The 13,746-nt window shown below is 43.6% G+C and overlaps 1 protein-coding gene across 4 annotated transcripts in view; it reads right to left on the bottom strand.

The window, feature by feature from the left end:
* Nucleotides 1–4,076: 4,076 nt before the first annotated feature.
* The window catches only part of LOC133542468 (gastrula zinc finger protein XlCGF28.1-like), a 210,587-nt gene continuing 200,917 nt past the window's right edge, over nt 4,077–13,746 (bottom strand). For 2 of the 4 annotated variants that reach the window (XM_061886641.1, XM_061886640.1), the window contains exon 3: nt 4,077–6,269. In XM_061886641.1, coding sequence (XP_061742625.1) covers nt 4,840–6,269 — 1,430 coding nt within the window. In that variant the 3' untranslated portion in view covers nt 4,077–4,839. Of the gene's footprint in view, nt 6,270–13,427; nt 13,709–13,746 lie in introns of those variants that run through there. The other 2 variants (XM_061886643.1, XM_061886644.1) reach the window with 2 other exon arrangements.

Below are 13,746 nucleotides of genomic sequence, written 5' to 3'. Positions count from 1 at the left end.
AAATGTCTATAAGTTATGCTTCAATATATGTCAGTAAAGGTTTCCAGGTTAATTCCCATTTATTCATATTTGTAGAGTTTATAAATCTTATTTTTTCAAGAGTCATTACATTCACAAGTTCATTTAACCAGTTCCTGAAGTTGGGTGCAGATAGAGTATAGCAACAGTCCCATACCTGTCCACACTTCCTGGTTCTCAAAAGGAAGTGGGCGGAGCAATCTGTCGAATAGGAAATTCAGCATGAACTGAAGCCAGCAATCAATCAGAGAAAACAAAATAAAAACAATATAAAAAAATAAGGAAATTTGGCTCCAACATATCATTTTAGTTCCTGTCTGTTTGCTATTAGACTTCTGGCATTCCACTGAACAATCAACATGGCGTTGGATTGTGGTCACATGACTCTGTTTCGTTCACCTTGCACCTGTTCCCAAGATAGTTCTTTTACATTTAAAAACTTTCCTGTTGCTTTGACGATTATTTTGATCTTCTCACTCTTATTTCTTGCCTGTTCTGTACAGTTTATTACGTATGTCTTCTTTCTAGTTCCAGCAGACTAGTAGAACATCTTAGGTGTATTGCTGCCCTCCACAAATTGCAAAAGATTCAGCAACACAGATCTCCAAAATACTGTGTGATTATGCCGTTAAAGCAGACGACTTTTAGCTGTGTGTGCAGCGCTCATATTTCCTAAAAACCTATGACGTCACGCGTACCGTCATCATTACGCAACGTTTTCAAGAAAAAACTCCCGGGAAATTTAAAATTGCAATTAGTAACAGAATGTCCTCCTTCTGTCCTATGTCCCACACTACAGACTTGGACACAAACAGGACAGGAAGTAAAAAAAAACTGCTTTTAGGACGTCAAAACAAAATGTATGCATTCTTTCCAACGGCCGCTGGGTGGCAGCAGAGGCTCCATGTATTACCTGAAGAAACATAAGAGGGGACGTTAGGGACATTATTCAGAATTACCTCTTACATACACTACTGAAATGCTCTCAAATATTTAACTGAAATGTTTTTCTCTCACACACACTACTGAAACACTCTTATACACACTACTGAAATGCTCTCACATACAAACCCCGTTTCCATATGAGTTGGGAAATTGTGTTAGATGTAAATATAAACGGAATACAATTATTTGCAAATCCTTTTTCAACCCATATTCAGTTGAATATGCTACAAAGACAACATATTTGATGTTCAAACTCATAAACTTTTTTTTTTTCAAATAATCATTAACTTTAGAATGTGATGCCAGCAATAAAGGTGGCAATAAATACTGATAAAGTTGAAAAATGCTCATCAAACACTTATTTGGAACATCCCACAGGTGTGCAGGCTAATTGGGAACAGGTGGGTGCCATGATTGGGTATAAAAGCAGCTTTCATGAAATGCTAAGTAATTCACAAACAAGGATGGGGCGATGGTCACCATTTTGTCAACAAATGTGTGAGCAAATTGTTGAAAATTTTAAGAAAAACCTTTCTCAACGAGCCATTGCAAGGAATTTAGGGATTTTAGCATCTGCGGTCCGTAAAATCATCAAAAGGTTCAGAGAATCTGGAGAAATCACTGCACATAAGCGATGATATTACGGACTTTTGATCCCTCGGGCGGTACTGCATCAAAAACCGACATAAGTGTGTAAAGGATATCACCACATGGGCTCAGGAACACTTCATAAACTCACTGTCAGTAACTACAGTTGGTTGCTACATCTGTAAGTGCAAGTTAAAACTCTACTATGCAAAGCCAAACCCATTTATCAACAACACCAAGGAACGCCGCTGGCTTATCTGGGCCCGAGCTCATCTAAGATGGACTGATGCAAAGTGGAAAAGTGTTCTGTGGTCTGACGAGTCCACATTTCAAGTTATATTTGGAAACTGTAGACGTGGTGTCCTCCGGAATAAAGAGGAAAATAACCATCCGGATTGTTATAGGCACAAAGTTCAAAAGCCAGCATGTGTGATGGTATGGGGGTGTATTAGTGCCCAAGGCATGGGTAACTTACACATCTGTGAAGGCACCATTAATGCTGAAAGGTCCATACAGGTTTTGGAACAACATATGTTGTCATCCAAGCCACGTTATTATGGACGCCCCTGCTTATTTCAGCAAGACATGGCCAAGCCACGTGTTACAACAGCGTGGTTTCGTAGTAAAAGTGTGCAGGTACTTTCCTGGCCCACCTGCAGTCCAGACCTGTCTCCCATGGAAAATGTGTGAAGCGTAAAATCCGACAGCGGAGACCCCGGACTGTTGAAGGACTGAAGCTCTACATAAAACAAGAATGGGAAAGAATTCCACTTTCAAAGCTTCAACAATTAGTTTCCTCAGTTCCCAAACGTTTATTGAGTGTTGTTAAAAGAAAAGGTGATGTAACACAGTGGTGAACATGCCCTTTCCCAACTACTTTGGCACGTGTTGCAGCCATGAAAGTCTAAGTTAATTATTATTTGCAAAAAAGCTTATGAGTTTGAACATCAAATATGTTGTCTTTGTAGTGCATTCAACTGAATATGGGTTGAAAATGATTTGCAAATCATTGTATTCTGTTTATATTTACATCTAACACAATTTCCCAACTCATATAGAAACTGGGTTTGTAGTTCTGTATTTTTAATCAGTGAATACATGTACACATTTATGTCGTTTAATAGAGTAAACATCGTCAATAATTGTTTGTATCTGGAAACATTAGTCGGAGCGCATTTTGACGTTTTTTTCGCTTGTTAGCTGCTAACAAAGACGCGACACATTCATACAACTACGCGTGGATTAAGAACACAAAATTAATGATCAAAACACAGCGCTGAGCAGGGATCAAGTGTGAGTGTAAAGTGTTGTGATTTTGTGAAAATGTGCGAAAGAACCATAGCAGAGTACGAGGAGGAACTTTGTCCAACAAAAGAGGAGAAGGAGCGACAACATCAAAAACATCAAGTTGTGTTACACAGAACAGGTTTGTTTACTTCTTATGCTCACATGTTTACTAACTTTATATTTATTATTAACACTATTCTTGAATGGATTGTCTACAGCAGGGGTCGGGAACCTTTTTGGCTGAGAGAGCCATGAAAGCCAAATATTTCAAAATGTATTTCCGTGAGAGCCATATCATATTTTTTAACACTGAATACAACTAAATGCGTGCATTTTTGAGTAAGATCAACATTCTTAGAGTATAATAAGTCTCTTATTATTTTTCATAACATTGTTATTCTGAAGCTAACCAATAATGAATAAAATGTCATGTCTGTTGATCATGTTTTTGTTTGGCCATGTGCTGTTTGTCCTTTGGACTCTTTAAGTTCCTGTTTTTTTTCCACTCCCTTGTCTGGTTTCCTTGGTTACTCATTTTGTCCACCTGTCTCTGGTGGACAAAATCCCCGCTCACCTGCTTCCCGAGCACTAATCAGAGGTAGTATTTAAGCTCGTCTTTGCCAGTCAGTCGCCCTGTGCTGACTTGTTTCATGCCTTGCCATAGTTTCGTGCTTCATGCCATGCCAAGTAAGTTCTGTTTGATTCATGTTCTTAGTCTGTTTATGCGTTAGCTGTGTTCTTTAGCCCAAGTTATGCCTCCACTGTGAGCGATTTTTGTTTGTATATTTTTTTTAGTTAAAATTAAATCATGTTTTTACCTAAATGCCATGTCCCGAGTAGTCCGTCTGCCTTCCTGGGAGAACGACCCCGCAGCAAGCTGCAACCCACCCCCCCCATCGTGACATAAAATACTTCTTACCATTAATGCGACTTCTTGAACAGGTGCGGTAGAAAACGGATGGATGGATATAAATGCATGAGAATGTTTTATATTTTGCAGGTTATTTTTAGCACTGTGATTACTAGCGAAATTATTCATAATTATCGCGTTAAGCAATGTCAGCTAAGATTTACCCGAGAGCCAGATGCAGTCATCAAAAGAGCCACATCTGGCTCTAGAACCATGGGTTTCTTACCCCTGGTCTACAGCATGGGTCTCAAACTCAATGTACCTAACGGGCCACTGGATGCAAAGACTGGGTGAGGTTGGGCTGCAAGAAAAGATTTCTTAAAAAAAATATTTTTTAAACGTCTTTATTTTTATTTTCAACACAAAAAAAATCTAAATATAAAAACGAACAAAATGAGAATTAAGTAAATAAATCAGTCATAAGTAGTAATAATATTAATTCAATTTCTCCACGTCTTAATTTCCCCCTCGTTCTTCTTTTTTCTTTCTATTTCCAGCAGACTAGTAGAACATCTTAGGTGTATTGCTGCCCTCCACAGGCTATTAACAAAATGTCCTCCTTCTGTCCTATGTCCCACACTACATTCTACAGTCCGGTAGGTGGCAGTATGAACCTTTCAAGTCATGGCTGCAAACAGAATCAGCTACAATTAGAAAATAAAATATGTAACACTTCATTATTCAAAAAAACATATATAAAACACTAGTATGAATAAGTATAAATGTGAATTATGAATATCTACACATTAAATGTTTATTGTATGTAACATATTTTATGTACTATTTATTCTCACCTTTTCAGTCAAATTGTTGTGTTCATTTTAAAGTACACAAATGTGTATATTAACTCATGTACTTGATTGAAATAAAAGCACTAATCTGAAGTGTCTAATCTATAAATGTTAGAATCATATTAAAAAGATTGTGTTACACACACAACAATGATGTCACACATGTTATATGTGCTGATGTTGTTAGAAAGTCAAAGTTCAAGTTTTGACAGTTTATTTCAAATCCTAGATCTTCATTTGCTGCTGCTGTTCTCACCAGCACACTTGTGTTTCTTACACTGGTACTTGGACAAAATATTTTTATCCTGTGTGTGTTCTCATGTGTCTTTTCAATTGTGTCGTAAAAGTAAAATCTTTGCCGCAGATTGAACATAAAAAAGGTTTTTCTCCAGAGTGTGTTCTCATATGTACGTTTAAACTGTGATTTCTTACAAAACTTTTACCACATTCTGAGCAGGAAAAAGGTTTTTCTCCAGTGTGTATTCTCATGTGTATTTTCAAAACGTGCCTATGAGTACAATCTTTACCACAGATTGAACATGAAAAAGGCTTTTCTCCAGTGTGTACTTTCATATGTGTTTTAAAATGTTGCCTATGAGTAAAATCTTCACCGCAGATTGAACATGAAAAAGTTTTTTCTCCAGTGTGTGTTCTCATGTGTTTTTTCAGTTGTGGGGTATAAGTAAAATCTTTACCGCAGATTGAACATATAAAAGGTTTTTCTCCAGTGTGTGTTCTCATGTGTATATTCAAATGATATCCTTGTATAAAACTTTTACAACATACTGAACATGTAAAAGGTTTTTCTCCAGTATGTGTTCTCATGTGTACTTTTAAACTTTGATTTGTTACAAAACTTTTACCACATTCTGAGCAGGGAAAAGGTTTTTCTCCAGTGTGTATTCTCATGTGTACTTTCAAATCATGCCTATGAGTACAACTTTTACCGCAGATTGAACATGAAAAAGGTTTTTCTCCAGTGTGTGTTCTCATGTGTCTTTTCAATTTACTAGAATATTTAAAAGTTTTGTCACAGAGAGAACATGTGAAGTGTGTGTTGTCAGTGTGACATGTCTTATCATCTTTAGAGTCTTCATCATCAGTGTCAGGAGAGTGTGACGTTGTGTCCTCACTATCTGATAGTGGAGCTAAGAGCTTGTCTGCTTGTGATCCTCCACAGTGGTCTCCATCAGCTTCTGTTGTCATGTGTTGAGTTGAGCTGCTGCTTGGAGGCTCCCCCCCTCCCCTCTCCTCACTCTCACCTTTGACCTCATCATCTTCACTCTTCACAATCACATGGAAGTCCTCCAACCATTCTTGACTGATGCTGTGTTCCTCCTCTTCCTCTTTAATGTGAGGGGTCAGTGGGTCCTCCTCTTCGTCTTTAATGTGAGAGGTCAGTGGATCCACCGCTTCTTCCTCTTTAAAATGGGGTGTCAGTAGGTATTCCTCTTCCTTCTTAATGTGAGAGGGCTGTGGCTGCTCTGTCCGCATCCTGAAGCTCCACTTCTGTTCACTCTCACCTTTGACCTCATCATCTTCACTCTTCACACTGATCAGGTGTCTCTTGTCTTCCTCTATGAAGTGGGGGGACAGCCGCTGTTTTTCTTCATCTTTAAAGTGGGGGGGCTGTGGCTCCTCTTCTTTCACGTGGAGGTGCTGTGACCTCTTCTGCTCCATACTGGAGGAACCGTCCTGCTGCTCAGGCGGACGATATTTTTCACAGACGTCTGCAGGACACAAGAAGACAAACACATGCTGGGATGAAAATAGATAAGATTTTACCAATTCAAATTTCATTTTCGATTCTGCTTTACGATTCGGTTATCTGTGGACTCAATTTTGCCTTCACAATCAGTAAAAAGGAGAAGAATCAGGTCGATTAGCATCAACTTTGACAAGTTGAGAAGTAACATAAGTGTACAAAGCCAATACTGAGGTCTTAAGATGCACAGATTTTATAGGTCCCCCATGAGGTGCCAGAGGGCCCTAAGGACAATATTCTGCTTTGTAAATATCTATAAAATAAAAATATTTTTGACAAGAAATTAACAAAATACTACACGTTATTTTGTGGCATTTACAAAAGAATGTTCAGCACAATTCTCAGGGCATTCAATCAATCACAACTGGACTGTTAAACTGAACATATATACATATATATATACATATATATATATATATATATATATATATATGTATATATAGTATATATACATAAATACACCCTAGGCCGCAGTTCCATGATCGACTTTGTAGTTGTGTCATCGGATTTGCGGCCTCATGTTTTGGACACTCGGGTGAAGAGAGGGGCGGAGCTTTCTACCGATCACCACCTGGTGGTGAGTTGGCTGCGATGGTGGGGGAGGATGCCGGACAGACCTGGCAGGCCCAAACGCATTGTGAGGGTCTGCTGGGAACGTCTGGCAGAGTCTCCTGTCAGAGAGAGTTTCAATTCGCACCTCCGGAAGAACTTTGAACATGTCACGAGGGAGGTGCTGGACATTGAGTCCGAGTGGACCATGTTCCGCACCTCTATTGTCGAGGCGGCTGATTGGAGCTGTGGCCGCAAGGTTGTTGGTGCCTGTCGTGGCGGTAATCCCAGAACCCGTTGGTGGACACCAGCAGTGAGGGATGCCGTCAAGCTGAAGAAGGAGTCCTATCTGATTCTTTTGGCTCATAGGACCCCGGAGGCAGTGGACCGGTACCGACGGGCCAAGCGGTGTGCAGCTTCAGCGGTCGCGGAGGCAAAAACTCGGACATGGGAAGAGTTCGGGGAAGCCATGGAAAACGACTTCCGGACGGCTTCGAAGCGATTCTGGACCACCATACGGCGCCTCAGGAAGGGGAAGCAGTGCACTATCAACACCGTGTATGGTGCGGATGGTGTTCTGCTGACCTCAACTGCGGATGTTGTGATTAGGTGGAAGGAATACTTCGAAGACCTCCTCAATCCCACCAACACATCTTCCTATGAGGAAGCAGTGCCTGGGGAATCTGTGGTGGTCTCTCCTATTTCTGGGGCTGAGGTTGCTGAGGTAGTTAAAACGCTTCTCGGAGTTCCTTAAGGTTCTGGATGCTGTTGGCCTGTCTTGGTTGACAAGACTCTGCATTATCGCGTGGGCATCGGGGGCGATACCTCTGGATTGGCAGACCGGGGTGGTGGTCCCCCTCTTTAAGAAGGGGGACCGGAAGGTGTGTTCCAACTATCGTGGGATCACACTCCTCAGCCTTCCCGGTAAGGTTTATTCAGGTGTACTGGAGAGGAGGCTACGCCGGATAGTCGAACCTCGGATTCAGGAGGAACAGTGTGGTTTTCGTCCTGGTCGTGGACGAAATCCCTCCCTGTTAGTGTTGTTACACCCTCCGACAACACACCGACGAGGCATGATGTCTCCAAGGTTCCAAAAAATAGTCAAAAATAACGGAAAATAACAGAGCTGAGACCCGGTGTTTGTAATGTGTTGAAAATGAAAATGGCGGGTGTGTTACCTCGGCGACGTCACATTCTGACGTCATCGCTTCCAGCGCGATAAACAGAAAGGCGTTTAATCCTCCAAAATTCACCCATTTAGAGTTCGGAAATTGGTTAAAAAAATAGATGGTCTTTTTTCTGCACCATCGAGGTATATATTGACGCTTACATAGGTCTGCTGATAATGTTCCCCTTTAAACATTGTAAACACTGCCTGGACTGTGCTGTCCATTCCTGTGATCCAGAAGAACCCAAGCACGAGCATTGCTACAGTGGCACCCAACTTAAACAGATCACGTAAGGATGTCGGCACCAACCCCCCCTGGAAGCGCTGGGCCAAGTCTTGGCTGAAGTGTCCGCGGCAAGCCGACAGCAGACCCAGCTACTACAGGCCTTGATGAACCGAGCAGAGACAGCGGGTGGGTCATCCTCCATGAAGCGCATGGTGGAGGTGGAGGACCCAAAAACTTTCCTGGATGTCTTCGAGGCCACGGCGACGTCATGCAAGTGGCCGGAGGAAGAATGGGGCACGAGGCTTCTGCCGCTCCTGGTGGGGGAGGCGCAGCGGGCGGCGTTGAGTCTCCCGGCGTCGGCCCGCACGCACTACGCCAACCAACGGCGTGCCATCCTGGACCGGGAAGGCAGTAGCCCCGAAGATCACCGCCGACAGTTCTGGGCCATGAAGCTGGTGTTCTCACACCGGCTGAGGGATGCGGCGACCCGGTGGCTCCAACCCGACGGGCAGGACCCCAAAATGTTGGAATCAATCGTGTCGGAGCAGTTCCTGGACGGCATCCCGGCGAGGACCTCCACGTGGGTGCGATACAACAGTCCGCCGGACGTGAAGACAGCGGTGAGACTGGCGGAGGAGCACTTGGCGGTTCACCGGTAGGCAACAACGGCAACAGTCGGGAAAACCGCCCCGGCACCCCGACGAGGACTCGCCCCGCTATGGGGTTTGGGGAACAAGACATCCCTCGAGACGCAAAGAAACATGGCCCAACTACCGGGGGCCAACGAGCAGGTTTCCCACACAAACAGCCAACAGCACAACACACACACACACACCCAGACATAAACATCACGGGGGATAATGTGATGTCTTCCTGTGTATTCCAGGGTCCCGGCGCTGCTGAGAGTGGTCTTCCCTCACTGAGTACACCTCAAGTACCAGGGCCGCTGTGCTGGGGGTGCGGACAACCTGGGCACATACGCCGGGAGTGCCCTGTGATGGAGGTGGGGGAGGTGTTGTGGGTTGTCGGGCCTCCAGCACCCGCCCCCCGATCTGGGAGAGACGTACTGCATACCGGTAAGGATACAAGGAAATACATACCGGGCGATGGTGGATTCGGGCTGCAGGCAGTCCATGATCCACCCAAACCTGGTTCGACCCGGGGCTTTGGGGCATGCAACACGAATAAAAATTAGGTGTGTCCATGGGGATATAAACGAATATCCGACTGTGTCAGGGGAAATTTCTATATGAAATCCAAAAGTATAAAGTTAAGGTTGCCGTAAGCGCGCAACTTACGCACCTTATAATTTTGGGAAGAAATTGGCCGGGATTCAATCCTTTGGTGACACAATGTGTGGGGGTGTGTTCACGGACAGTAGGCAGGGGAGTATCCGCGCCGTTCTCATCTGGGAGTGCAGTACCGGTCTAGCGTTATTATGACGCCATCAAGCCAGTCACCATACAGAGCGACTCCAGTCAGACAGGCCTGGGCTGCTGTCTGCTACAGGAAGGGCAGCCTGTCAATTTTGCCTCCCGCGCCCTGACCCACAGGGAAGAAAATTACGCACGGATAGAAAAGGAGTGCCTGAGCATCGTGTTCGCCTGTCAACGCTTCCATGGGGTGATGTGACAGCAGAGACCGACCACCGCCATTTAGTGTCCATCCTCAGTAAGCCCAAGCGCCTACACAGCATGCTCCTGACACTTCAGCCTTACAGTGGTGTACAAGCCAGGCACTGAAATGTACATAAGTGACACACTTAGTAGAGCCACCACCCGCCACGGAAAACAGACACTCTGTACCAACGAGAAATGGTCTGCAGCAAGCAACAGGAGCAGTGTGACGCAGCGGCCATTCAGCAGGCAGACTACCTCAATGTCAGCAGCCAACGCTTGGCACAGATCCGAGCACACACAGAGGAGGATGCGTGTCTCCAAACGCTCAAGGCAGTCGTACTGCAGGGATCAATCAATCAATCAATCAATGTTTATTTATATAGCCCCAAATCACAAATGTCTCAAAGGACTGCACAAATCATTACGACTACAACATCCTCGGAAGAACCCACAAAAGGGCAAGGAAAACTCACACCCAGGGGGCAGGGAGAATTCACATCCAGTGGGACGCCAGTGACAATGCTGACTATGAGAAACCTTGGAGAGGACCTCAGATGTGGGCAACCCCCCCCCCTCTAGGGGACCGAAAGCAATGGATGTCGAGCGGGTCTAACATGATACTGTGAAAGTTCAATCCATAGTGGCTCCAAGACAGCAGTGAGAGTCCCGTCCACAGGAAACCATCTCAAGCGGATCAGCAGCGTAGAGATGTCCCCAACCGATACAGGCGAGCGGTCCATCCTGGGCCAGAACACAAAGAGGAGGCCCCCGTATTCATCAGGGACTACTGGGCCATCAGAGATGAAATAAGCGCACAGGATGGCGTGCTTTTCAGCGGCCAGCGCGTCATTATTCCGAAAGCCATACGTCCGGAAATGCTGAGGAGGATCCACTACAACCATGTGGGTGGTGAAGCATGTTACAGACATGCCCGCGATACATTGTACTGGCCCGGCATGCAAGGGGAAGTCAAAGACTATGTACAGCAGTGCTCTGTGTGTAACGAGTATGCGCACGAACAACAAAAAGAGACTATGATGTCACACCCGCTCCCACACGTCCATGGCAGCTGGTAAGCATGGACTTGTACAGCTACGCAGGAAATAACTTTTTGCTCGTGGTGGACCACTACTCCGACTTCTGGGAGATAGACCTGCTCCCTGACTTGTCGGCCGACACCACAATCCGACGAATCAAGGCACAGTTTCCACGTTATGGCGTCCCGGACAGAGCCATCTCGGATGGGGGAAGCCAGTTTGCGAGCAGTGAATTCCGGGCATTTGCAAGGGAGTGGGGCTTCGAACATGTCATGTCCTCACTGCGGCACCCAAAAGCTAATGGCAAAGCAGAGTCAGCAGTAAAGATTGTGAAAGGCTTATTCAAAAAGTGCCAAAGAGGACCCCTGGAAGGCCAATCTGCGTTGGCGAAACACGCCCACTGAGGGCATACATTGCAGCCCAGCACAGCGTCTCATGTCACGAAGGCTGAGAACACTTCTTCTAGTGACCGACCAGCTCCTTGCACCTCTACTTTCCTGACAATTTAAATCATTGTTCAACTACATCTATTTTTTTTATTGTAAATTAAAATAAATACATTTTAATTTAATTCTTCATTTTAGCTTCTGTTTTTTCAACGAAGAATATTTGTGAAATATTTCTTCGAACTTATGATTAAAATTCAAAAAAAATTATTCTGGCAAATCTAGAAAATATGTAAAATCAAATTTAAATCTTATTACAAAGTATTTTGAATTTCCTTAAAAAAAATTGTTCTGAAAAATCTAGAAGAAATAATGAGTTGTCTTTGATAGAAATATAGCTTGGTCCAATTTGTTATTTCTAACAAAGTGCAGATTGGATTTTAATCTATTTAAAACATGTCATCAAAAATATATATTTATTGTGAGAAATCATTAAAGGGGAATATTATCACCAGACCTATGTAAGCGTCAATATATACCTTGATGGTGCAGAAAAAACACCATCTATTTTTTAACCGATTTCCGAAATGGGTGAATTTTGGCGAATTAAACGCCTTTTTGTTTATCGCTCTGGAGGCGATGACGTCAGAATGTGACGTCGCCGAGGTAACACACCCGCCATTTTCATTTTCAACACATTACAAACACCGGGTCTCAGCTCTGTTATTTTCCGTTTTTTTGACTATTTTTTGGAACCTTGGAGACATCATGCCTCGTCGGTGTGTTGTCGGAGGGTGTAACAACACTAACAGGGAGGGATTCAAGTTGCACCACTGGCAAGAAGATGCCAAAGTGTCTGCCGCCAGACCCCCATTGAATGTGCCAGAGTGTCTCCACATTTGACCGGCGATGCTAAGACAGACATGGCACAGAGATGTATGGATAACCTGCAGATGCATTTGCAACGATAGTCAACGAAATCACAAAGGTGAGTTTTGTTGATGTTGATTGCCAGCTAATCGATGCTAACATGCTACGCTAATCGATGCTAACATGCTATTTACCGGCGGTGCTAAAGCAGACATGGCACAGAGATGTATGGATAACCTGTAGATGCATTTGCAACTATATTACGTTTCCTTCCACCCACATTTAATGCGAAAAAAACACTTACCAATCGACGGATTTAGGTTGCTCCAGTGTCAAAAGATGCGAAAGTCCTGATCGTTTGGTCCGGACGCACATTTTACCGGCGATGCTAACGCAGCTATTCGGCCATGCTATGGCTATGAATAGCATCAATAGCTATTCGCTCAATAGCTTCAGTTTCTTCTTCAATATTTTCATATTCCAACCATCTGTTTCAATACATGCGTAATCTGTTGAATCGCTTAAGTCGCTGAAATCCGAGTTTGAATCCGAGCTAATGTCACTATATCTTGCTGTGGTATTCCCATTGTTTGTTTACATTGGCAGCACTGTGTGACGTCACAGGGAAATGGCCAGTGTCTTCGCAGAGAGCCGAAAATAAGGCACTTTAAAGCTTTATTTAGGGATATTCCGAGACCGGTAAAATTTTGAAAAAAACTTCAGAAAATACAACAAGCCACTGGGAACTGATTTTTATTGTTTTTAACCCTTTTGAAATTGTGATAATGTTCCCCTTTAAGTTGATCAGTGTTTCCACAAAGATAAATATAATCAATTATTAATAATAACGGAGTTAAAGGTAAATTGAGCAAATTGGCTATTTCTTGCAATTTATTTAAGTGTGTATCAAACTGGTAGCCCTTCGCATTAATCAGTACCCAAAAAGTAGCTCTTGGTTTCAAAAAGCTTGGTGACCCCTGCTGTATTGACATACTGCGCCACCCTGTGGCAGCCACGGTGCCCGCACCTATAACATATCCCTGCGTCAGGTGTGTTTACCTGAGTTGTACTTCCTACATGCAGCCTGAATACACGGTACTGAGCCACAGCAGGACTCTTCTCATCTTTATAATGCACCGCACCATACTCTTACCTCCTCGCACTCTGCTCTCCTCTTTTGGTGTTTTCTAACATCACAAATATTTCTTCAACACTCACATCATTTGTAATGTAGACATGTTCACACAATAAAAACACTTTACACTTACATTGGATCTCTGCTTTGATGTGTCGATCACTTCCGCCTCTCTTTGTTAGCAGCTAACAAGCTAAGCTAACCAGCAGGCTAGGCTAGCACGTATAAGTGCACTCAGACTAATGTATCCGCATACAAACAATTAATAACGACGTTTACTCTGTTAAACGACACACATGTGCACATGTACGTTGTAATTAAGACCTAGAAACCATAATAACCAAAACAACGTATTCTCCGCCAGACGCCATCTTGTTTTGTTCTTCCTCCTGTGTGACCTCATCGAGGTGTTCTCCACCGCGGAACAAATGTTGGCCAAACACGTGTTTCAC

The sequence above is a fragment of the Nerophis ophidion genome, linkage group LG24 (assembly GCF_033978795.1).
Source record: "Nerophis ophidion isolate RoL-2023_Sa linkage group LG24, RoL_Noph_v1.0, whole genome shotgun sequence".
In the NCBI taxonomy this organism is placed as follows: Eukaryota; Metazoa; Chordata; class Actinopteri; order Syngnathiformes; family Syngnathidae; genus Nerophis; species Nerophis ophidion.
This window is presented reverse-complemented; position numbering and strand designations above follow the sequence as displayed.